The sequence below is a fragment of the Podarcis liolepis genome, assembly GCF_965112155.1.
Source record: "Podarcis liolepis genome assembly, chromosome: 12".
Classification (NCBI taxonomy): Eukaryota; Metazoa; Chordata; class Lepidosauria; order Squamata; family Lacertidae; genus Podarcis; species Podarcis liolepis.
Window position 1 is genome coordinate 6,855,510 of NC_139563.1, and position 25,417 is coordinate 6,880,926.

The 25,417-nt window shown below is 47.6% G+C and overlaps 1 protein-coding gene across 50 annotated transcripts in view; it reads left to right on the forward strand.

Annotated features, from left to right (window-relative positions):
* The window catches only part of OBSCN (obscurin, cytoskeletal calmodulin and titin-interacting RhoGEF), a 281,685-nt gene that overhangs the window by 54,975 nt on the left and 201,293 nt on the right, over positions 1-25,417 (forward strand). For 35 of the 50 annotated variants that reach the window (XM_083466401.1, XM_083466402.1, XM_083466408.1 and 32 more), the window contains 9 exons: positions 710-991; positions 1,719-2,009; positions 5,489-5,779; positions 6,873-7,154; positions 8,508-8,783; positions 9,496-9,771; positions 12,635-12,901; positions 16,665-16,934; positions 18,623-18,889. In XM_083466401.1, coding sequence (XP_083322527.1) covers positions 710-991; positions 1,719-2,009; positions 5,489-5,779; positions 6,873-7,154; positions 8,508-8,783; positions 9,496-9,771; positions 12,635-12,901; positions 16,665-16,934; positions 18,623-18,889 — 2,502 coding nt within the window. The remainder of the gene's footprint in view (positions 1-709; positions 992-1,718; positions 2,010-5,488; positions 5,780-6,872; positions 7,155-8,507; positions 8,784-9,495; positions 9,772-12,634; positions 12,902-16,664; positions 16,935-18,622; positions 18,890-25,417) is intronic. The other 15 variants (XM_083466412.1, XM_083466407.1, XM_083466411.1 and 12 more) reach the window with 4 other exon arrangements.

Sequence of the window (25,417 nt, forward strand, 5' to 3'; positions counted from 1 at the left end):
AACCACAGATCCTAGAGCTTGCCGATCAGAAGGTTGGCGGTTCGAATCCCTGCGATGGGGTGAGCTCCCATTGCTCGGTCCCTGCTCCTGCCAACCTAGCAGTTCGAAAGCATGTCAAAGTGCAAGTAGATAAATAGGTACCACTCCAGCGGGAAGGTCAACGGCGTTTCCATGTGCTGCTCTGGTTCACCAGAAGCGGCTTAGTCAGGCTGGCCACATGACCTGGAAGCTGTCTGCGGACAAACGCTGGCTCCCTTGGCCACTAAAGTGAGATGAGTGCCGCAACCCCAGAGTCGGCCACGACTGGACCTAATGGTCAGGGGTCCCTTTACCCTTTACCTTTAACCTACACATTGGATTACTGCAACGTGCTCTATGTGGGGCTGCCCCTGAGGCTGCCCAGGAACCTTCAGGTAGTACAAAATTCAGTGGTTCAACTGCTCTCTGGGGCAGAATATTCACATTATATTTTGCCGCTGCTGAAATAATTTCCTTGTCTACTAATTAGCTACTGGACTGAGTTCAAGGTGCTGCTTCTGGTGTACAAAGCCCTATACAGCATGTGGCCAGGATATGGCGCATTTGCTGTATGGTCCCATGGTACTCATTCTTCTATGGGCCACATGTTAACCAGAAGTAATAAAGTGCCTTAAGAGGGGAAGTAGAGTTCTTAATCTTTGCTTGCCTTCTTTTTCTACCCTACCTCCAGATGCAAAAGCGGAGGATGTGTTTGTCAACAAGGAGAAGGTCCAGAAAGAGATCAAGGCTGTTGTTTCGGAGAACGCCTCCATCACCTGCGAGGTGGACCAGGCCAAGACAGAAGTGAAGTGGTTTAAAGACGGGAAGCAGATCACATCCAGCAAGAAATTCAAGGTTGAAGCTGAAGGCAAGACCCGGAAGCTGATTGTGCAACAGGTGGAGAAGAAGGATGCTGGCGAGTACACCTGTGAGGCTGCTGGCCAAAAACTCACCTTCAAAGTCATTGCAGCAGGTACAGCGAGACTTGTTCCCGCCGCATGGGTTCAGACGGTTCAGCCTCCTGTTTCCCTTCTCACCCTTCACCTGTGTCTCCTCAGGCATATTAGCATTCAGCAAACTGTTGAACTCCAATTTTTCTTGGGTTGCTGTCTGTACTGAGATCCTCATGCCCTAAGCTTGGCACCCAGTCTGGCAGAACTGTACGCTCTGCCCTAAATCCACCACTGTCCCAAAGGCCAGCTCCAAACCCGATCCTCCCTCTAAAACTCTTAGCTCTGTATTATCTAAGCCCCTTTCTCAAGTGCCACTATCTACCCTCCAAAGGTGGATTCCCCCCTGGTGATATCATGTCCCCTTTCCAGTGGAGGATGGTCCAATTAGGGCAAATGGGATGGTAGCCCACCAACCAACCCAACCAGCCTGCCTCCTTACTCACAACCTGTCTAAGAGGTGACACTGCTTGTCAACTTCATTCTCACTCTAAGTGCTGCCCTTAAGGAAGTCAGAAGGGAAGAGGATGGAGAAAAAACTAGAATTATTTGGCTCCTCTGCTGATTTTGTTCTGTTTGTTAGTAGGAGGCCAATCCAGGAAGACACTGCTTCATGGAGCATTTGTCCTGTGTTTTTCTCTGTCATGTGTTTTTCATCTATGAGCCAGATATTAGTGGAGAGCCTTGGAAAACCTTGAAAGGGGAGGTAGAGTTACTGTATGTTTCTTGCTCTCTTCCCGTCCCTCCCAGATGCAAAAGTGGAAGATGTGTTCGTCAAGAAGGAGAAGGTCCAGAAAGAGATCAAGGCTGCTGTTTCGGAGAACGCCTCCATCACCTGTGAGGTGGCCCAGGCCAACGCAGAAGTGAAGTGGTTCAAAGATGGGAAGCAGATCACTTCCAGCAAAAAAGTCAAGGTAGAAGCTGAAGGCAAGACCCGGAGGCTGATTGTGCAACAGGTGGAGAAGAAGGATGCTGGCGAATACACCTGTGAGGCCGCTGGCCAAAAACTCACCTTCAAAGTCATTGCAACGGATGCAAAAGGTTTGCATGCTTCTCTTTATGCCCTATTACTTTATATTTCAGGCTGCCTATCCTGCTGACTGGAACGCAGATGGCACTGTGGGTTAAACCACAGAGCCTAGGACTTGCTGATCAGAAGGTTGGAGGTTCGAATCCCCACGACGGGGTGAGCTCCCGTTGCTCTGTCCCAGCTCCTGCCCGCCTAGCAGTTTGAAAGCACATCAAAGTGCAAGTAGATAAATAGGTATCGCTCCAGCGGGAAGGTAAACGGCGTTTCTGTGGACTGCTCTGGTTCGCCAGAAGCGGCTTAGTCATGCTGGCCACATGACCCGGAAGCTGTACACCGGCTCCCTTGGACAATAAAGCGAGATGAGCGCCACAACCCCAGAGTTGTCCATGACTGGACGTAATGGTCAGGGGTCCCTTTACCTTTATCCTGCTGACCAAAGGCAATTATAATCCATTATTTTCTTTTCTCTCTGGCCACCAATGCTGAAAAATCACAAGTCTCACACACCTTTATAATAATACTGCAAGTTCAAATGGAACTGGAGAGCGTATGGTTTTGAGGCATAATATAGCAGTCATTGGCGTGTCAGCCCGGCTGCTTTGTTGGGCATCACTTTAAATGATGTGTACTGTGAACTAATTTTAAGAAGAATTCATACCTATGATTCAAAAAGGGCTTTGCCGTTTACGTGGATGGCCTCCCTACTGCTGTGTTTATGTTTTGTGAAGTAACCTGAATTTTGTGTGCTAATCTGTTGGAGATTGATGTTGGAACCTCCTGCATTAATCGTGTATATCAGGGTTTGCCAATCTAGCACACCTTGTGTGTTATTTATTTATTGTTTGTTTGTTTGTTTTGGAAATGTTAGACATTTCCTTCACTCTGGGAAAGGCTTTTCTTAATGTGGGTGGGTGATCAAGGAATCTCTCTCTCTCTCTCTCTCTCTCTCTCTCTCTCTCTCTCTCTCTCTCTCTTCTCTTTCTCTCTCTCTTCAAAGTCATTGCAGCAGGTACAGCGAGACTTGTTCCCACCACATGGGTTCAGAAGGTTCAGCCTCCTCTTTCCCTTCTCACCCTTCACCTGCGTCTCTTCAGGCATATTAGCATTCAGCAAACTGTTGAACTCCAATCTTCCTTGGGTTGCTGTCTGTACTGAGATCCTCATGCCCTAAGCTTGGCACCCAGTGTAGCAGAGCCAGCATGGTGTGGTGGTTAAGAGCGGTGGACTCGTAATCTGGTGAACAGGGTTCGATTCCCCGCTCCTCCACACGCAGCTGCTGGGTGACCTTGAGCCAGTCACACTTCTCTGAAGTCTCTCAGCCCCACTCACCTCACAGAGTGTTTGTTGTGGGGGAGGAAGGGAAAGGAGAATGTTAGCCGCTTTGAGACTCCTTAAAGGGAGTGAAAGGCGGGATATCAAATCCAAACTCTCTTCTCTGCCCTAAATCTGCCTGTTCCAATGGCCAGCTCCAAACTTGATCCTCCCTCTTAAATTCTTAGCTCTGTATTATCTAAGCCCCTTTCTCAAGTGCCACTATCTACCCTCTAAAGGTGGATTCCCCCCTCTGGCGATATCATGTCTCTTTTCCAGTGGAAGATGGTCCAATTAGGGCAAATGGGAAACATGTACTTCAGCAGAGAGAAGAGGAAAGATATGCGTGTGTGTGTAAGAAAGAGAGAGAGAGGTGTGTGTGCTCTGTTTGTATGTGATGTGTGGGTGTAAGAGAAAACAACCAAGACACAAAGGGAGAGCAGGGTTTGTGTATGGTTTGCTTATATGCAGTGCTTTTTTTCTGGGGGTACGCATGTCAGGAAAAAGCAGCAATGCAAGAGCGAGCTGCAGGTGTCTGGAAAGCAAAACAGCATGTTGATGTTTGGGACTGTACCATGGGAACAAAGGGACAGTCTATTCACTGTACTGAGCACCGGATGTTAGCTCAGAGTGTCATCTGACCTGTACTGGAAGTACAGGGGTGGAGTTTCTCTCTCTACTGTTGGAGACTGGAGAGTGCAGACATGTTTCTCTGTACTGCTGCAATGACAGAAATAAAGACATGTAAATAGATTTCTGTCTGTCTCTTTCCCCTCCCTGAGGGAAGCAGGGAGGAGGGAGGAGTGGTGTGTCCCTCTCACACTGAGTGGGATCACCGATTGTGACCTTGCCTGTATCCTGCCGGGAGACGCAGACGGGGAGGTCAACAGGATCTTAATCCGAGTGCCTGGAGAGTGGCCAGTTACCTCTGACTGAGGCTTAAGAATCCGACAATGCATACCCCTAAACATTTTGTGAATCTTTGTACAGTGGATGCTCGGGTTGCGAATGTGATCCATGCGGGATGCACGTTCGCAACCTGCAGTGTTCGCAACCCGCGTCTGTGCACACGCCGGTTGCGATTTGGCACTTCTGCACATGCGCAAAGAGCGATTTAGTGTTTCTGCGCATGTGTGACCGCCGAAACCCAGAAGTAACCTGTTCCAGTACTTCTGGGTTCCGGTGGTCCACAACCCGAAAAAACGCAACCTGAAGTGTCTTTAACCCGAGGTATGTGTTGGGATACTGCCAGGGAGACAAAGTCCATCATGGCCCCACGTCGCCTCCGGACGTCCATCGATCTCCTGTAGACATGCATTATCAGCAATTAGCGACACGAGCTCCAGAAATAGCTTGCCACATTCCAGAGCTGATGCACGCTCTTATCAGCAGATAATGCACAGCAAAAGATGGATGCAGGAGAGCATTATTTAAGTTTATTCAGCGTTGGTCAGAACAAAGAAAAAACATGACTGCCTGCTTCAGTGTTCAGGCACCGAGAGAGAGAAACGAAAGCAATAGAAAACATAAACTTCCTGTGAACAGGAAATACGCAGACTCTGTGACTCACAAAGCCTGCTCCCTTTTAAGGTGGAACGGAAATATCCTAACAGTATGACTGTACTTTTGTCCGTTTACTGCATTTATTTTTCCCAATTTGAAATATAAAATTGTGATTTTCTTGAGTCAAAATGAAAATACCCATATACATTTTTAGTAGAAAAAAAGCAGTACTTTTATGTATGATTTGTGTGAGAGAGGATGAGATGCACTTGGGCAGAGAGGCAGAAATAGATTGCGGCTGTGTATATGTGAAGTATATGAGTGTGTATATGACACAGTGAGAGTGAATGTGTGTGGCTACATTATACATTTTCCGTCATACTTGGAAATGCTCCTTGTTAGAGCTGTGTTTGTGTGTTTCTATATTGTGTGGTCTCCACCATAAGGACCAGCCAGTGCATAGCCAACTTTCCATGGCAACCATTTTGTGACCGGTGCCAGCAGCACTTTCTCAAATTTCAAAATGTGCCGAGTAGTCCAAGAAGATTGGTGACCCCTGGATTATATGACACGCGGATCTATGGTCCTAATGAGATGTTAATGGGAAGTGCCATAAAAGGGGAGCTTGAAGTCATCTGTCTTTGCTTGCCCCCTTTTCTCCCTCCCCCCACCACAGTTGCGGACGTTGAGGACGCATTTGTCAACAAGGAGAAGGTCCAGAAGGAGATCAAGGCTGCTGTTTCAGAGAACGCCTCCATCACCTGTGAGGTGGCCCAGGCCAAGACAGAAGTGAAGTGGTTCAAGGATGGGAAGCAGATCACCTCCAGCAAGAAATTCAAGGTAGAAGCTGAAGGGAAGACCCGGCGGCTGATTGTGCAGCAGGTGGAAAAAGAGGATGCTGGTGAATACACTTGTGAGGCCGCTGGCCAAAAGCTCACCTTCAAAGTCATTGCGACAGCTGCAAAAGGTTTGCCTTCTCTCCTTTTATACCTTACTGCTTTACATTTGGGGCTGCCTTTTCCACTGACCAAAGGCCACCCCCCCACCCGTGACTTTCTCCTCTCACCTTGGCTGCCTGTATTGAAAAAATGCACACCTTGCACCCCAAATTCTGCTAACTGAGATGGAATAGGAGAGAAGCTCATGTTGGGCATGAAGTGGTAGTTCTTGATACAGTGGTACCTTGGGTTACATACGCTTTGGGTTACATACGCTTCAGGTTACAGACTCCGCTAACCCAGAAATAGTGCTTCAGGTTAAGAACTTTGTTTCAGGATGAGAACAGAAATTGGGCTCCGGTGGCGCGGCAGCAGCAGGAGGCCCCGTTAGCTAAAGTGGTGCTTCAGGTTAAGAACAGTTTCAGGTTAAGAACGGACCTCCGAAACGAATTAAGTACCGTATTTTTTGCACCATAACACTCACTTTTTTCCTCCTAGAAAGTAAGGGGAAATGTCTGTGTGTGTTATGGAGCGAATGCCTGCGGGTGGCGGGGGGGGGGGGATCTGCTGCAGTCATGAGCAGAGGATCCATGGTTCCCCTTCCTTCCCTCCTCCGTGGTTACAAAGCATGGATCCACATGGATCCTCGGGATTTTTGCATTGGGCTACTCCAAACTTACTGTCAGATCACATGTCTGTGGCCACAGCATGAACCACAAAAATCATATATCCACTATTTCGTTTAGAATATTTTTTTTATTGTTTTCCTCCTCTAAAAACTACGTGCGTGTTATGGTCTGGTGCGTGTTATAGAGCGAAAAATACGGTACTTAACCCAAGGTACCACTGTACTCATCCTCTCTGTCTTGCTTGGGCACCACTTACTTGTCCAAAGGTGACTTACAAATTATTTTGGGAGGGTGTGAATATTGCTGCAGGCACAGAGGGGCTGAAACAGCAGATGGGTCTTCTGTGTGATATCCCTGCTGTTAGTGTTTTACTGAGTTCCCATACAAAATGAAAGAATTCCTATGTAGGAAAGAATTCCTAAGCTATAAAATGGAGCTTAGAGTTATTGATCTTTGCTTATCCTATTTCCCCCCACCCTCCACCTTGCCACAGTTGCAGAAGTTGAGGATGCGTTTGTCAACAAGGAGAAGGTCCAGAAGGAGATCAAGGCTGCTGTTTTGGAGAACGCCTCCATCACCTGCGAGGTGGCCCAGACCAAGACAGAAGTGAAGTGGTTCAAGAATGGGAAGCAGATCACCTCTAGCAAGAAATTCAAGGTAGAAGCTGAAGGCAGGACCCGGAGGCTGATTGTGCAGCAGGTGGAAAAAGAGGACGCTGGCGAATACACCTGTGAGTCCGGAAACCAGAAACTAGCCTTCAAACTTAATGTTCCAGGTGAGAATGAGAGATAGTCTTCCCAAGACCAGGACCCCTAAAGGCTGGTGGTGTATTCTACAACATGTCATTAATGCACTAATAGAACATTAGTGGTAGATAACTACTGAACCATCCACATACTATATCATTCGGTATTATTATTTCAGTTTATTAGCTGCTCTTCACTATTAGATCTCAGGGCGGGTTACAACAATTTAAAAATTGATATTAAAAATAGTTAAAACAAATGACAGTCATAGTAATAATTGTTAACTTACCAGTTTGTTTGTGATGGTTCCTCAATGTTATGGCATTGATGCCTTCTTTAGGGGCACTCTTGCACTCTACTGCAACAAAAGAGGGACCAAAAATAAACCAGAAGTAACAACAGTATTGGAGGTTTCATGAAGGGTCTGGCAAATGAACTTTTAATGCCATCTCAAACTACAATTCCCAGAATTCTTTGTGGGAAGGCAACACTATAATTTCTGTCACAGGCCTGCACGACCTATATTACCTGTTTAACTGAAAACAGCCATTTGCAATGGCCTCTCAGAGCTCACAGAGCTGTTTGAAGTGGTAATGTTGGGCACCTCTAGACAACATGTTTATTGAGCATTCATCCTGGTATGTTTTCAGGGAGATTAGTTGATACTGGCTTTTTCATGAGTATTCATTCTGATTTGTCTGTGTGGAGGTTAGATGTCGTTGCATCAAAGCAAGTGTTAATCCCACACTTTCCAGCTCATTTCATCATCATCATCATCATCATTTATCATTTATACCCCGCCCATCTGGCTGAGTTTCCCCAGCCACTCTGGGCGGCTCCCAATTGAGTGTTAAAAACAATACAGCATTAAATATTAAAAACTTCCCTAAACAGATGTCTTTTAAAGATAGGGTAGCTGCTTATTTCCTTCACATCTGAAGGGAGGGTGTTCCACAGGGCGGGCGCCACTACCGAGAAGGCCCTCTGTCTGGTTCCCTGTAACCTCACTTCTCGCAATGAGGGAACCGCCAGAAGGCCCTCGGAGCTGGATCTCAGTGTCTGGGTAGAAGGATGGGGGTGGAGATGCTCCTTCAGGTATACAGGACCAAGGCCGTTTAGGGCTTTAAAGGTCAGCACCAACACTTTGAATTGTGCTCGGAAACATACTGGGAGCCAATGCAGATCTCTCAGGACCGGTGTTATGTGGTCCCGGCGAGAAATGTGGTCATTTCTCTTAGCACAAAAAGTTCAATCTTTAATTGCACTCCTTGAATTTGTTGGTATGTGATTGAATCCCACCCCAAACAGCAACAATCTGGCAGCCCCTGTTGATGCTCATTCCTCGCCGACAGAAGCTCAGTTACTTTTCCTCTATGTTCTAGAGGTTGCAGATATATTTGTCAAAAAGGAGAAGGTGCAGAAGGAGATCAAGGCTGTCCTGAAGGAGAGTGCTGCTTTGGTCTGTGAGGTGGCCACTTCTGATACCCAGGTGAAGTGGTACAAAGATGGGAAGCCCCTCAGTACTAGCAAAAAAATCAAGGTGGTCTCTGATGGCACCTCCCGGAAGCTGGTATTGGAGCAGGTGGAGAAGAATGATGCTGGGAACTACACATGTGAAGCGTCTGGCCAGAAACTGATTTTCAAGGTTGAAGCAGTAGGTAAGCTCCCTTTCCCTCTGCAGGAGGAAAAAAACAGCAACAGAAAGCAATCCTAAAGTGATACGATTGTTAGAATGGGGGAGAAATTTGACTCAGTTCATCTCTAAAGGTGAGCCTACCTAATTTAAATTTCATTTGAGGTTCTCTAGAGCAGGGGTCAGCAAACTTTTTCAGCAGGGGGCCAGTCCACTGCCCTCAGACCTTGTGGGGGGCCAGACTATATTTTGAAGGGGGGGGGAATGAACGAATTCCTATGTCCCACAAATAACCCAGAGATACATTTTAAATAAATGGACACATTCTACTCATGTAAAAACACGCTGATTCCCAGACCGTTTGCGGGCCAGATTTAGAAGGCGATTGGGCGGGATCCGGCCCCCGGGCCTTAGTATGCCTACCCATGCTCTAGAGCACGGGTCAGCAAACTTTTTCAGGGGGGCCGGTCCACTGTCCCTCAGACCTTGTGGGGGGCCGGACTATATTTGGAGGGGGAGAGAATGAATTCCTATGCCCCACAAATAACCCAGAGATGCATTTTAAATAAAAGGACACATTCTACTCATGTAAAAACACGCTGATTCCCAGACCATCTGCGGGCTGGATTTAGAAGGGGATTAGGCTGGATCCGGCCCCCGGGCCTTAGTTTGCCTACCCATGTTCTAGAGTTTTGTAGTACCTGGAAGTTCTTATGTATGGCATTTACTGATTGCAGAGCCTGAGGCAAAATTTGAAAGGAAAGTTCCCCAAGAGAAGCCGATCGTGGTTCAGGAGGAAAAGAGCATCAACCTGTCAACTTCAGTGGTGCCTGAAGATGCCGAAGTCAAATGGCTCAAAGACGGAATTGAGATCAAAGCCAGCAAGAAGTATGAGATAAAAAAAGATGGGGCCTCTAGGACCCTGACTGTGAAGGTGGCCGATGTCAAAGATACTGGTGTGTACACGTGTGAGACCAAGAGTGATAAGCAGCAGTTCCAGGTACAGGTCCAAGGTGAGGAACACTTCTCAGTATTAGTCAGAAAAGATGACTTTTTTTTACAATAATATTTATTAAATTTCATCAATAGGCATAACAAAAAAGAAAATATACAATGTCAGGGAACTGACATCGGAGCTAGAGGCGGAGGGAAGGCTCTCAAATGATGCTGGAGAAGGGCCCAGCAGGGAGAGAGGCAGCTCCGCAGATGGGGAAGCAAATCAGCGCAACACCAGGGATAAAGGGGGGCAGATGGGGGAATCGGCGAGAGGGCTCCAGGACTCTTCACCGGACACCAGCGGGGAGAGCACGGGTCCTCCGCTACCCACACCCACCCTGCGCAGAAGACTTCCGCGCAGAGAGAGTAGGAGGAGACTGGGTGTCAAACAACTTTTATGTTGGAAAAGATTTAAGTAACGCCCACTGACGGATTCTGCTAGCGACTGAGGCAGCCACGAAGTGAAGGGCTGCCCAGACTGAAAGGTTTAGCAAGGCAACAAAGCCTGGAGAGGCGGCAACTTACGCACGAACAACCCATACACATTACATACAACAACACAACAGAAAGGTGAAAAAGAAGAAGAAGAAATAGCAAACTTAAGATACCTAAACAGAAAAAAAGAATCTCAATTAATTAGTTAAAATGCATTTTCATAAACATTTTGGTTGACTTCCTCTAATTTCCCCCATCAGAATTTCCTCTTAATTTGAATGTAGCAGTTTCCAATATCATTATTTCATAAAACATTATTACAGTCGTATTCCAATTTCTTTACCTTTCTTATAATACATTTTCTTATTTATATATTTAAGTCTAATTTAATCCTAGGCCTGATTGGTTCTTTCAAGTGGTTACATATCTTTAATGTTAGAATATTTGTTCAAATAGTCTTTAAATTTCTTCCAATCTTCTTGGTAGTCCTCTTCTTTCTGGTCGCGGATTCTCCCGGTGAGATCAGCCAGCTCCATAAATTCCATCATCTTCATCTGCCATTCTTCTACCGCTGGTAATTCTTGTGTTTTCCATTTTCTGGCTAATAAAACCCTAGCAGCTGTTGTCGCATACAAAAATACTTTCACATCTTTTTGGGGCAATTCAGTACCTACTATCCCAAGGAGAAAGGCCTCTGATTTCTTAATAAATGTACATTTCATCATTTTTTTTAATTCATTATAAATTTTTTCCCAGAAGTCCTTTACCTTGGAACAAGTCCACCACATATGATAGAAGGTACCTTCTTTTTCTTTACATTTCCAACATACATTGTCACAGTTATGGTACATCTTTGCCAATTTAACAGGGGTTAAGTACCATCTATACATCATTTTCATAATATTTTCCTTTAACATTGTACATGCGGTAAACTTAACCCCTTTCTTCCAAAGTCTCTCCCAATCCTCCATCATAATGTTATGTCCCACATCTTGTGCCCAACCAGTCCTAACCGACTTTATTTGTTCATCTTTTGTGTGCCACTCCAGTAGTAAACTATTAGTCAGAAAAGATTTTGCCCTCTCGGGGCACCAAATGCTATGCCTTACAAGCCAAACCCAACCTATTTAAATGTTCTGCAGTTTGCAAGCCCAGCTCACTCTAAACTTGACGGCAATGAAAGCCAGGCTTGTTGTTGTTTAGTCATTTAGTCGTTTCCGACTCTTCGTGACCCCCTGGACCAGAGCACGCCAGGCACTCCTGTCTTCCACGGCCTCCCGCAGTTTGGTCAAACTCATGCTGGTAGCTTTGAGAACACTGTATTTTTCTTTACAGCATTGGACTTTCCTTTAGCTTCCAGGCATATCTGCAACTGAGCGACCTTTCGGCTTTGGCCTAGCCGCTTCATCAGCTCTGAATCTACCCCAACCCAAAACCCACATCTCTTGCCCAATGAATCATGGCTGTTTCACCATTTCATCCTCAGTTTCCCATTCCAGAATTAGTTTGTGCATCTTAGAAATCAACTCCTTATTATCTTCTGAAGACTCCCTTTAAAAATTAGAGCTTTGCTCTTTAAAAAAACCCACTTCCTATATCTTTCTTAGATAGGTCACAGACTTGGTACCCTACCCCTCCTGTTGCTTAGTGTGGATTTGCTGAGCTGCGGAACCTCATACTTTGAGAACTGCTTGTTAAGCATAACATGCAAGGGAAGATGCCAAAACTGAAGGAGTTGTTCCTAACTGATATATTAAATTCAATTTGTGTTGTTGTTGTTTAGTTGTTTAGTTGTGTCCGACTCTTCGTGACCCCCTGGACCAGAGCACACCAGGCACTCCTGTCTTCCACTGCCTCCTGCAGTTTGGTCAAACTCATGCTGGTAGCTTCGAGAACACTGTCCCACCATCTCGTCCTCTGTCGTCCCCTTCTCCTTGTGCCCTCCATCTTTCCCAACATCAGGGTCTTTTCCAGGGAGTCTTCTCTTCTCATGAGGTGGCCAAAGTCTTGGAGCCTCAGCTTCAGGATCTGTCCTTCCAGTGAGCACTCAGGGCTGATTTCCTTCAGAATGGAGAGGTTTGATCTTCTTGCAGTCCACGGGACTCTCAAGAGTCTCCTCCAACAGCATAATTCAAAAGCATCAATTCTTCGGTGATCAGCCTTCTTTATGGTCCAGCTCTCACTTCCATACATCACTACTGGGAAAACCATAGCTTTAACTATACGGACCTTTGTTGGCAAGGTGATGTCTGTGCTTACAAGGTGCTAAATACCATTGACATTAGGTTTTAAAACTGTTATCCTTTAGGCCTGCTGAAATTATATCAGAGTGGAAGTTGTTCCAAATCCAGTTCCATTGTTTCCTGGTTATTTCTTGACCCAAATCTCGCACCCATTTTCTGATACATGTATGTGTACTTTCTGTTCCATCCAATTTAACTGCAGAAGTCCCAGTGAAGTTTGCAAAGAAGCTGGAACCCGTTAAAGCTGAGATCGGAGGGGCCCTGACTCTGAGTTGTGAACTAAGCCAACCTGGGGGCAAAGTTGTCTGGCGCAAGGATGGAGTGGAGCTCAAAGCAAGCAAGCGCTACCAGATGCGTGAGACGGGCGAAAAGCGTATCCTGGTCATAACTGGCCTCCGGGCAGAAGACAAGGGGGATTATTGCTGTGAAACCAAGGATGACAAGTGCAGCATTCATGTCAGCCCCACAGGTATAATAATAATAATAATAATAATAATAATAATAATAATAATAATAATAATAATAATAATTTATTATTTATACCCCACCCATCTGGCTGGGTTTCCCCAGCCACTCTGGGCGGCTTCCAACAGAATATTAAAATACAACAACCTATTAAACATTAAAAGCTTTCCTAAACAGGGCTGCTTTCAGATGTCTTCTAAAAGTCTGGTAGCTGTTCTTCTCTTTGACATCTGGTGGGAGGGTGTTCCACAGGGCGGGTGCCACCACTGAGAAGGTCCTCTGCCTGGTTCCCTGTAACTTGGCTTCTTGCAGGGAGGGAACCGCCAGAAGGCCCTCGGAGCTGGACCTCAGTGTCCGGGCAGAATGATCAGGGTGGAGATGCTCCTTCAGGTATTCTGGACGGAGGCTGTTTAGGGCTTTAAAGGTCAGCACCAACACTTTGAATTGTGCTCAGAAATGTATGGCTCTGGGTTTAGGTCTTTGTGGTAGGAATAATAATAATAATAATAATAATAATAATAATAATAATAATAAATTTATTATTTATACCCCGCCCATCTGGCTGGGTGTCCCCAGCCACTCTGGGCGGCTTCCATAAAAACCAAAAATACAGTAAAATATCACACGTTAAAAACTTCCCTGAACAGGGCTGCCTTAAGATGTCTTCTGAATGTCAGGTAGTTGTTTATCGTTTTGACATCTGCTGGAAGGGCGTTCCACAGGGCGGGCGCCACTACCGAGAAGGCCCTCTGCCTGGTTCCCTGTAGCTTTGCTTCTCGCAATGAGGGAACCGCCAGAAGGCCCTCGGCGCTGGACCTCAGCGTCCGGGCAGAATGATGGGGGTGGAGACGCTCCTTCAGGTATACTGGACCGAGGCCGTTTAGGGCTTTAAAGGTCAGCACCAACACTTTGAATTGTGCTCGGAAACGTACTGGGAGCCAATGTAGGTCTTTCAAGACCGGTGTTATATGGTCTCGGCGGCCGCCCCCAGTCACCAGTCTAGCTGCCGCATTCTGGATTAGTTGTAGTTTCCGAGTCACCTTCAAAGGTAGCCCCACGTAGAGTGCATTGCAGTAGTCCAAGCGGGAGATAACCAGAGCATGCACCACTCTGGCGAGACAGTCCGCAGGCAGATAGGGTCTCAGCCTACGTACCAGATGGAGCTGGTAAACAGCTGCCCTGGATACAGATTTAACCTGTGCCTCCATGGACAGCTGTGAGTCCAAAATGACTCCCAGGCTGCGCACCTGGTCCTTCAGGGGCACAGTTACCCCATTCAGGACCAGGGAATCCTCCACACCTGCCCGCCTCCTGTCCCCCAAAAACAGTACTTCTGTCTTGTCAGGATTCAACCTCAATCTGTTAGCCGCCATCCATCTTCCAACCGCCTCCAGACACTCACGCAGGACCTTCACCGCCTTCACTGGTTCTGATTTAAAAGAGAGGTAGAGCTGGAGCATACATTCCAAGGTGCTGTCAGTAGCTGATCCAGAGATGGGCACCCAAAGGTCCATTGTCAGGGATGGGGGTCTGCTTAGGGTAGGGCTACCCAATGCGGTGGCCTCTAGAAGTTTTGGACTACAACTCCCATCATCCCTGGTTATTTGCTATGCTAGCTGAGGTTGACGGGGGTCCTAAAAGATATGGAGGGCATCATGTTGGTTACCCCTGGCTTGGGGGATGTTCTGAAAGCAAAGCTGTGTCTCTCATGGGGTTCTGGATCTGCACAGACCACTTACAAGGGAGGATGGCATTGCAATGGTGAAGAAGAAGCATAGCAGGAAATGGTGCAAGAGGCTTGTTATGGACCTGTTGCAAGCATATAAGGAATACCTGTTGCCCACTCAAAATGTGTCCAAGAATCGACAGACGCAGCAGTGGAGAAAAAGAAGGCAAAGTTTATTGCTGAGCAATAAAGACTCAGTGGAATAGTTTCCAGAGCCTGGGTGCCAAAGCCCCTGTGCATTGGGTTTTTTATACCTGATTACAAACAGCGTAAAACATGACATATTCATATCTTGCAGCAAAATCAAACAATTGAGCGGGCACAAGCTCTTCCTTTGCCCATGTAAAGAATACTTCCGCTTTTCTCAGATGGTGCATGTAATGGCTATGAGTTACTCATGCATAAACTGGTGCCTTTCTCGGCTAATTTGCCTTGTTAAACCTTTCTGACTGCACAGCCCTTGCTCATCGCGGCTGCCTCAGTCGCTGGCAGAATCCGTCAGTGGGCGTTTCTTGAACCTCTTCCAACATAAAAGTTGTTTGACACCCAGTCTCCTCCTCCTCTCACTGCGCGGGAGCCTTCTGCGCAGGGAGGGCGTGTGCAGCGGAGGACCTGGGCTCTCCTCACTGATGTCCAGTGAAGAGTCCTGGAGCCCTCTCTCCGATTCCCCCGTCTGCCCCCCTTTCTCCCTGGTGTTGCGCTGATTTGCTTTCCCCTCTACTGAGCTGTTTCTCCCCCTGCTGCTGGGTCCTTCGCCAGCATCATCTGGGAGCCTCCCCTTCGCCTCTCGCTCCGATGTCAGTTCCCTGACAGTACATCATCATTGCCCTTTACTCTAATTTTCAGCAATAAAGAGGAAAAGAAACCTATTTGACCGTTGAAACCTGAATAACCCCCACCATCTGTTATCGGCTAGAAAATGGCATTATGGCAGACTGCTTTTTCCCGTTCCCCACCTCCGCCCCATCTTGTGAACATGAGAAGCATTCTGGCGAAGGTTCCCTATAGAAAAATGCTGACACATCAGATTTATTGTTTCCTTCAAGCACAATAGCAGGGCAGAGAGAGAAGTAGGGCAAAGGGCTTGGGATTTAAGCACTTTTAGCTCTGCTGAAGCCTTAGTGATTTGAAAATAATAATAATAATAATAATAATAATAATAATAATAATAATAATAATAATAATAATTTATTATTTATACCCCACCCATCTGGCTGGGCTTCCCCAGCCACTCTGGGCAGCTTCCAACAGAATATTAAAATACTGTGATACATCAAACATTAAAAGCTTCCCTAAACAGGGCTGCCTTCAGATGTCTTCTAAAAGTCTGGTAGTTGTTGTTCTCTTTGACATCTGGTGGGAGGGCGTTCCACAGGGAGGGCGCCACTACCGAGAAGGTTGGTTCCCTGTAACTTGGCTTCTCGCAGTGAGGGAACCGCCAGAAGGCTCTCAGCACTGGATCTCAGTGTCCGGGCTGAACGATGGAGGTGGAGACGCTCCTTCAGGTATACTGGATCGAGGCTGTTTAGGGCTTTCAAGGTCAGCACCAACACTTTGAATTGTGCTCGGATATATGGTTATATATGGATATATGATTATATAGAAATCATAAAGGTAAAATTCTTCCAGGTGGTCTTGACACAGGCCGTGTTCAAGTATGGGAAGGCTTGGTCCAGAGCAAGCACATGTTTCCCACCTCAAATTGGCCAAGATGACACTAATAAAGGGGTGCATTTTTAGGGGAACTTTGACACAGATGGGAAGAAAAGGTGAATGTTCAATTATGAAGGGCTTTAGCTCAGTGGTAGGGTGTTTGCTTTGCATGTAGAAGATCCCAGGTTCATTCCTCCCGTAGGCAGGATTAGGAATGTCACGAGTCTGAAACCCTGGAGACCTGCTGCCGTTCAGGATGCACAATGCCTAGCTAGATGGAGCAGTGCACTGACCCCAGGATAAGGGGATGTCCAATGTGCTTTTATTCTATATGCATAGCTGAATGCGCTGCATTATTCAGACAACTAATCACCATCTCCTCCCCCAGTTCCTAGGCTGGTGAAGTTTGTCAAAGGCCTCCACAACATAGTAGCTGAAGAAGGCAAAGAGGCAGTTTTCAAATGCGTTGTCTCCCCCAGCGACGCCGCTGTCATGTGGAGTCGGAATGGAACCAAAATCGAAGCCAGTAAAAAATATGTCATATCCCAGGAGGACTCAAACCACAGCCTCACCATCACTGACTTGACTCTGAAAGACTCCGCTGCAATCTCAGCAGAAGCGGAAGGAGTAGAGAGCAAAGCAACCCTCAAAGTGGAAGGTGAGAGGTGGAAAGTGGCAAAGAATGTCCACCACTAGGTGGATTTTGCAAGGCTGCAACTAAGCATGCAGAAGATGGAGATAGAATGGACTTCTACTTTCTGTTTCTGGATGTAAAAGCGAACTGGGGGTGGGTGGGGAAGAGGGAAAACACTATTTGCAAGTGGAAATCTAGTACACCAGGAAAAGAAGTTCTAGCAAACCCTTCCCCTGTGGTGCCAGTTTCCTAGATGCAGGGAGGTTTTATGCAGGAGAAGAATTAAAAATAGCATTCCAGACCTGCAGTCTGAAATGGTACCATCCATTCTGTCCCCTTTATAACTTTTCCACCTTTTTTGCTACCTGTTTAAGGTCAGGTTCAAGTTACAGAGAATAAGACGGTAGACTGAGGTAGCAGCAATCTGAATTGCACCACTTTAGATTCCAAATGGGGATGGTAAAGCTTGTAAGAGTAGATTGTAAGTCCCTCAGAGACTTGTGCTAGATGGCTTCCAATGATGATTATTCACTACCACCATCAATTTCATACCTTTGAATGCTACCGTGTGCTTTTTTGCAGGGTGGGACACACTCAGCCACACCACTTCCTCTGCTTAATTACGTTTTTTCACCCAGGGAGGGCTACACAAAGCTTTATTCATAGAATCATAGAGTTGAAAGGGACCCAAGGATCATTAGCCCAACTCCCTGCAATGCAGGAATCAAACCTCTGGTCTCCCATCCAATTTGAGACCCTGCCTGACCCTGCTTAGCTTTGGAAACGTGCTATCAGTTTTGTTGCTGCACCACCAGGGGATATAAGCAGGGAGTCCCACATGTGCAGTGGAAATGTTCAAAAATGCTATTGGCAAAGCTGGATTTTGCTTTGGGCGGAGAATGGCTGTGTCGACTCTTAGAATGTTGCATTTTTCATTCCGCTAGATAAACGTAGCATAGGGTTGCCATATTTCAAAAAATGAAAACCCAGACACAAAAGTTGTTGGGTTTATTTGGGGGGTGGGGGAGCAGCAACCCTTAAATTGCTTGTTACAGATAGGTAGCCGTGTTGGTCTGCCATAGTCAAAATAAAAAAATTCCTTCCAGTAGCACCTTAAAGACCAACTAAGTTAGGTCTTGGTATGAGCTTTCGTGTGCATACCAAGAACTAACTTAGTTGGTCTTTAAGGTGCTACTGGAAGGAATTTTTTTACCTTAAATTGCTTAGTAGGTAATATACAAAGGAGCTCATGTCAAACATCCCCCCCTTCTGCATAACCGTGCCTAAAAGGTAAAGGGACCCCTGACCGTTAGGTCCAGTCGCAGACGACTCTGGGGTTGCAGCGCTCATTTCGCTTTATTGGCCGAGGGAGCCGGCGTACAGCTTCCGGGTCATGTGGCCAGCATGACTAAGCCGCTTCTGGAGAACCAGAGCAGTGCACGGAAACGCCATTTACCTTCCCACCAGAGTGGTACCTATTTATCTACTTGCACTTTGACGTGCTTTCGAACTGCTAGGTTGGCGGGAGCAGGGACCGAGCAACGGGAGCTCACACCGTCGCGGGATTTGAACTGCTGACCTTCTGATCAGCAAGTCCTAGGCTCTGTGGTTTAGACCACAGCGCCGTCCGCTTCCTGCAATAACCGTGCCTAACTGTAGCCATTTCCAAAGCTCTCTCTACAATGTTGCATTTGTGTCTTTGTTGCCTGTAGAGACGCCAGTATCATTCGTGAAGAAACTGGAAGCCAAAATTGTTGAGGAGAAGGAGATGGTGACTCTGGAAGTAGAGCTATCAAAGCCAACCACAGAGGTGAAATGGATGAAGAACGGCAGCTTGCTCCATCCAGGTGACAACATGGAAATCAAGGCTGAAGGGACAAAGCACAGCCTAGTGATTAAGAGTGCCGCCTGCGGGGACCGTGGCTATTACTCCTGCGAAACTCTCCATGACAAGACCCAGGCAAAAATAGCTGTGGAAAGTGAGTCAGGGGTGGTTGGATGCCTTCACTTGTGGGTGTTTGCTTTTTTGCAAATACAGCGCTTACCTCCTCAAATGCAATGGAACAAAAAAACCAACTAAATGAAGATTTTAAAATGAGATAGAAAAGCACCCAAGGCAGAGACACAAAGGATAACCTAGCCATGAGTCTGCCTGGGATTTGGTGGAAAAAAACCACAAAATCTGCAGCTCCACAGGCTCCTTCAGTATAAGGTGGTTCCTTAATTCATGGTAAAAGCAGTCACATGACTAGGGATGGGAGAGAAATTTGATTCAGTTCACATTTAAAGGTAAACCTACCTAATCTACCCTTTCTGAAACCAGACCCAAACCGAAACACAGCTGTCGTTTGGGAAATTCACGCTTCTCTGGCTTTTACAGTCCAGTTCTCCAGCAAAGAAATGCACACAAAAATTCATATACTAGGATAACATGTGCATAAAAATGTATATATTGGTGGAAATATTTCAAAATCTGTTATACTGGGGGAAATTGCTTTGTAAAATGTGTACATTAGGGGAAATTGCACATAGACATGTGCCCATTGGGAGAAATTTGCATGACCTTAAAAAAAAAATCAATAAAATTGCAAACCAATGTAGAGAACTGAACTTAAGATTGGAAAAATGAGGAAAGGAAAGAGGCTGAAATTGACAGATTTGCCGATCCTTCCACATCACTGCATGGTCCACGCCCTCCATATTTTCATTAAGTGAGTTTGGTCATGTTAACTGTTCCACCAATCTCAGTGCGTGAGACTGGTTTCCTTAACAAAAAGCAATTTTTGCCTCTGTTTCCTTGCTGTACTGCAGGGCAAGTATTCACTTGGGCAGTGCTTGTGTGTGGAGTTGGTGCTTTTGCTAATCCCTTCCCCAGCAGCTCTTCCTCAAAATAACCTTAGTATGCCTACAAGCACATTCCCCAGTCCTGAGTGATGGAATATCCACTGACCCAGTCCAAAGGTCATCCCTATAACTGGTATGATGGAATTTTTTTGGTGGGGGGAGGGGGGAGGGAGTTGTCCTGCAAACTCTGAAGCTTAAGGGAGTAGAATATCAGAAAAAGGGGCCCTGAAGTGACAGGTGTACATTTGGTCCAAAGATTTCTAGACCTGTTCCACACATCACATGACATCATACCTGGTTCCTCAGTGAGTATACCTGTGTGATGCACATATTTCTTGCATTTACACGGTTGTGTTTTTCGGCCTAGTTGTAGCATCTTAGGCGTTCATTTAACACATGTAAGTGTGTGAATCAGCCATTAAGCATTTGCAAGAACTCTTACCTGGGTGTTGACTGTGTTTATCTGTGAGGATGACTTCCATCTGTGCCGTTTGTTAAGTATATAATTGAATACCTCAATACATGCTGCTCATCGCTAATAATATACCACCAGAAAGCGGCAATACCTGTGTCTGCAGAAGTCCTATTGTAGTGCCCAATGCGAGTCAACATCGTATGAGTGCAAGTCACGCTCACTTTTATAGAAGAGGGGGACATAGATTAGAAGTATTAGGTGTGGACAAGAATCTACCCTTTGAATCTGGTTGACATACCTTGAGCAAAAATGTGCATATTATTTTGGGTTGTTTTGAAAGCATTCATCGTACACATTTTGGAAGTTCAGAATTATGAAATGCCCCATTCCAATAGGTTTCCAGAATGTTAGGGATCCAAATATCAAATGCCATAGACCCTAGATAATAGACTTCTGAATACTTGGAAACAGAGACATTAGAAATTATGAAGTCTAAGACTGTGAGAGGTTTCAAAATAAAAAACAACACTATACTATACTTTCTTTGCTTGCAGAGAAGCAAGGTGGGAATCTCCCATGGGAGGCCTGCTCAGTGGTGTATTTAGCTTAATTATTACCGTAAATTTCGCTCTATAACACGCAGATTTTTTGTCTTAAAAAGTAAGGTGAAATGTCTGTGCGTGTTATGGAGCGAATGTGTGGTCCCTGGAGCTGACTCGCCGGAGCGGGCGGCGGGCGGAGGGAAGAGGGAAGGCAGAAGCTTTCCTGCATTCTGCCTCAGGGTCTTACTGCCCGCCCGCTTCTGTTGCTGCGTTTGCTCAAACTCAACAAAGAGCAGGGAATCCCCTGCCCTCCTGGCAAGCAGAGGGTTAAGGAAATGATCGCGTCCTTCCTTTTAATTCTTCCCTAGTCACACTGCGTGCAGGCTCCAGCCCACCACCTCCTCCTCTCCGTGCTCTAGGGACTCGCAGGCAGCCGAAAAGCATGCAGGTGGGAGAGAGAGAGAGAGAGGGCTGGCTTGGGTGGTGGTGGGGGGAACGACTTTTGCTTTACAATGGTAGGTTTCTCATTTCTTTTCCAAAAGCAGAGAGCCCTGCCCCCAGGCCCCCTCCAAATTACAGCTTCTCCAAGCAATGTACTGCTGGAGGGAGACAGTATGCTTGTTTGGAAGAGAAACCCTGCTTCCCTGCTCGTAAGTAACAGCAGGCTGGATTGCAGAGTGAGACATGGAAATCTCTGGATTTATATGCTGTATATCAAATATCTTAATCTATACTTTCTACACGCGGCTGGTAAATCAGAATCTCCTGAGCCAGGAGGATTACAGCATCTCTCCTCTCCCCTTCATTAAAAGCCTAATACTCTTCTTTGAAGAAGTATAACGTGAGAATGTTTTATATATATATATATATTTAAAGTTCTTTTCCTCATTGTGTCCCCCCCCCCCCATAGAGAGCTGTTCTTCAAACGTTTAGCCTTAATACAGTGGCTGATTCACTTCTGCTTCACTAGGCATTTTATATAGGGACATTAAAATTGATTTACCGTAAATAAAAAAGAAATCATACTTCGTATATCCTGTCTGGCTTGGGGGGGGGACTTTTGCTTTCCTTCCCTCCCCATTTAAAACGTGGTGACAAAGCACGGATCCACATGGATCCTCAGGATTTTTGCATTGGGTCACCCCAAATTCACCATCAGATCACATTACATGTCCATGGCTACAGTCTGTACCAAAAAAGCCACGCACCCACTGTTGCCTGGGGCTGCAATGGTGCAAAAACGTGGTTACAAAGCATAGATCCACAGGATCTTTGCACTGGGTCACCCCAAATTCACCATCAGATAACATTGCATGTCCATGGCTACAGCCTGCACCAAAAAAATCACGCACCCACTGTTGCCTAGGGTCGCAGTGGTGCAAAAACGTGGTTACAAAGTGTTAAGTTGTGGGTTGACATAGCAGCCGGCACAGCGATTTCTTCAAGTAGCTCTTTATTGTGGTAAGCTGGAATAGAACTGACTGAGAACAGCTCAGCCGGCCTGTATTTATAGGCAGCCGGCTGTCAACATTGTAACCACCACAGCCCAGAGTTTCCGCCTAAAATAACTGCCGCGGACCTGAGTGAAAACTATCTACAGACCTGAGTGAAAACTATATACAGTATCCCCCTGTTGGCCCAGGGTGAAACTACACTACATAACACCCCTCCCCACCGAGATAAGGCGTTAGTTACAATCGTAATGGTTTCCTTATATACAGCACTACGCGTAATGGTTCAAATAAGCACAAAAGCATATCGGTTACATTTCCCATACTTAGACCAACAGTGATACCTGTCCAACAACATAGTCCTTTAAATACGTTGGGCGCTTGGAAACTCTGCCAGACCGCCGGGGACTGGTAGCCAAGTCCGGAGGGCCACACAGTTCTCGCTGAGGCTGTGGTGCGACCCTAGGTGGCGTTGGAACCAACTCCCCTGGATCTGCTGCTGTGGGTGGAGCCTCCGCAAGTGGAGTGGTCTGAGTCTGTTCTGAAACGGCTTGGTTCGGCTCCACGCTGGCAGTTCGCGAGGGAGGTGTAGGTGGGGCCTCGCCATCTGTACGTGTCTCTTCTGGAGCCGCAAGCGCAGTTGGGGGCACCTCGGTAGTGTCCAAGTCCCCAACCCTGCGCCTAAGCTGGTCTATGTGCCGTCGCCACAAGCGTCCGTCTTCGAGTGCCACCTGGTACGAGCGAGGTCCAGTGACTCCCACTACTGTGGCTGGCACCCAAGGGATGTCCCCCACATAGTTCCGGGCAAAGACCTGGTTTCCTGGGACAAATGACCGTGGTGCGTTGGCACAGCCTGGGGGTTCAGCCACGGCAAAGTCTGGGTGTAGCCGGTCGAGCGGTGACCTGAGGCGGCGGCCCATAAGCAGTTCAGCAGGACTCCTCCCTGTGGCCGCATGAGGGGTGATGTGTTGCACGAACAAGTATTCGGCGACCCGCTCATGCCAGTCTCCCCGGTCCAGGCGCGCCAGTGCCTCTTTTGTCGAGCGCACCATTCTTTCCGCTTGCCCGTTGCTGGATGGATGAAAGGGTGCCGTTAGGGCATGGCGGATGCCCAGTCCCAAAAGATACCGCTCAAACGTGCCTGACGTGAACTGCGGTCCGTTGTCAGAGACAAGGACATCAGGACACCCATGCGTTGCAAACAGGCCTCGCAGCACCCGGATGACAGCTTCGGTAGTGGTGGAGGGCATCAGGGCGACCTCCAGCCATTTGGAATAGGCGTCCACCACTACCATAAAGGTCCGGCCGTGAAAGGGACCAGCCAGATCGATGTGCACCCTCGACCAGGGTGTCTTTGGCGTCTCCCAGGTGTGTCCCTTAGCTGCCGGTGGTGCAGGCCTCGACTCCTGGCACGCTTGACAGGCGGACACCCAGGCAGTGATGGCATCGTCCATATTAGGCCACCAGACGTAACACCGAGCCAACGCCTTCATTTTGACAATTCCCGGGTGGCCAACGTGCAGAGCCTCCAGGACGCGCTGACGGAGTCCCTGGGGAATCACGACGCGGTCTCCCCACAGCAGGCAGCCGCGATGAGCTGAGAGTTCATGTTGTCTGGTTGCGAAGGGCTGGAACTCCGATGCAAAAGGCCCTTGTGGCCACCCCCTCCACACCCAGTTGAGCACCCGGCTGATGGTGCGATCCTGGGCAGATGCGGAGGCCACAGTGGCAGCCGATACAGGCGCTGCCGGAAGATCCTCAATCAGAAGGAGCGATGAAGCTGGAGCCGGGTCTTCCACAAATGCTGGAAGAGGGCAACGGCTGAGGGCGTCGGCATGGCCCATCGATTTTCCCGGGCGATGGATGAGCCGGTAGTGGTAGGCAGCCAGGAAAACAGTCCATCGCAGCATGCGTGGTGAGAGGACCGGTGGAGTTGGACGATCACCGGCGAGGAGGCCCAGGAGTGGCTTGTGGTCAGTGATGAGGTCAAAAGTCCTGCCATAGAGGTATTCATGGAACCTCTTCACTCCAGCCACAAGTGCCAATGCCTCCTTGTCGAGCTGGCTGTAATTCCGTTCCGTCGGAGATAGTGTCCTGGAAAAGTAGGCGAGCGGTGCTTCTCTTCCATCTGGAAAACGGTGACTAAGGACAGCACCGATGCCAAAAGGTGAGGCGTCGCAGGCAAGGACCAGCGGCCTGGATTCACTGTACTGTACCAGCACACTGTCTGAAGAAAGGAGAGCCTTGACCGCATGGAAGGCCGCCGTCTCCCGATGACCCCAGGCCCAAGGCGTCTTAGTGCTAAGGAGTCGGTGAAGAGGCTCAGCCACTGTGGCTTTGTGGGGCAGGAACATGTTATAAAAGTTCAGCAGCCCCAGGAATGCCTGCAACTCCGTTTTGTTCTTTGGGGTGGGGGCCTGCTGGATAGCGCGGATCTTGGATGTGGTTGGATGAAGACCGGAGGCATCGATAAGATAGCCCAGGAACTCTACCTGTGGAACGGCGATCTGGCACTTCTCCCTCTTTACCTTGAGCCCGGCCTCCTGGAACCTGGTCAGCACGGCACGGAGGCGCTCGAACAGCTGCTGGTGTGAGTCTGCAGACACCAAGACGTCATCAAAATATGGTACCACGCCCGGAAGCCCTTGCAGGAGACGCTCCATAAGGCTTTGGAAGATGCCAGGAGCCACACTCACCCCGAACTGCAACCGGCGGCAACGGAATGCCCCCCGGTGGGTGACGATCGTCTGGGCTTCAGCAGTGGCATCATCGACTGGCAGTTGTTGATAGGCTTGGGCAAGGTCCAGCTTAGCGAAGACCTTACCCTCACCCAGGGAATGCAGCAGGTGTTGGACAACAGGAACCGGATAAGCATGCTGCTGAAGTGCCTTGTTGATCGTGCACTTGTAGTCAGCGCAGATTCTCACCGACCCATCCGGCTTGACAGGCGTGACGATGGGGGTTTCCCACTTTGCGTGGTCAACCGGCTCCAAAACTCCTTGGGCGATCAGTTTGTCCAGTTGTTCGTCCACCTTAGCCTTGAGAGCAAAGGGAACCCGGCGTGGCTTTAGCTTGATGGGGGCGACTTGTGGATCAAGGCTAAAGGAGATGGGCGTACCTGTATATTGGCCCAAGGTGCCGTCAAAAACCTCGGCAAAGTCTTTGACCAGACCCTCAGTCTCTGCGTTAGAGATGCAGTTGATGCCGGTGACTTCCAGGCCGAGGGCATCAAACCAGTCTAGCCCTAGGAGGCTT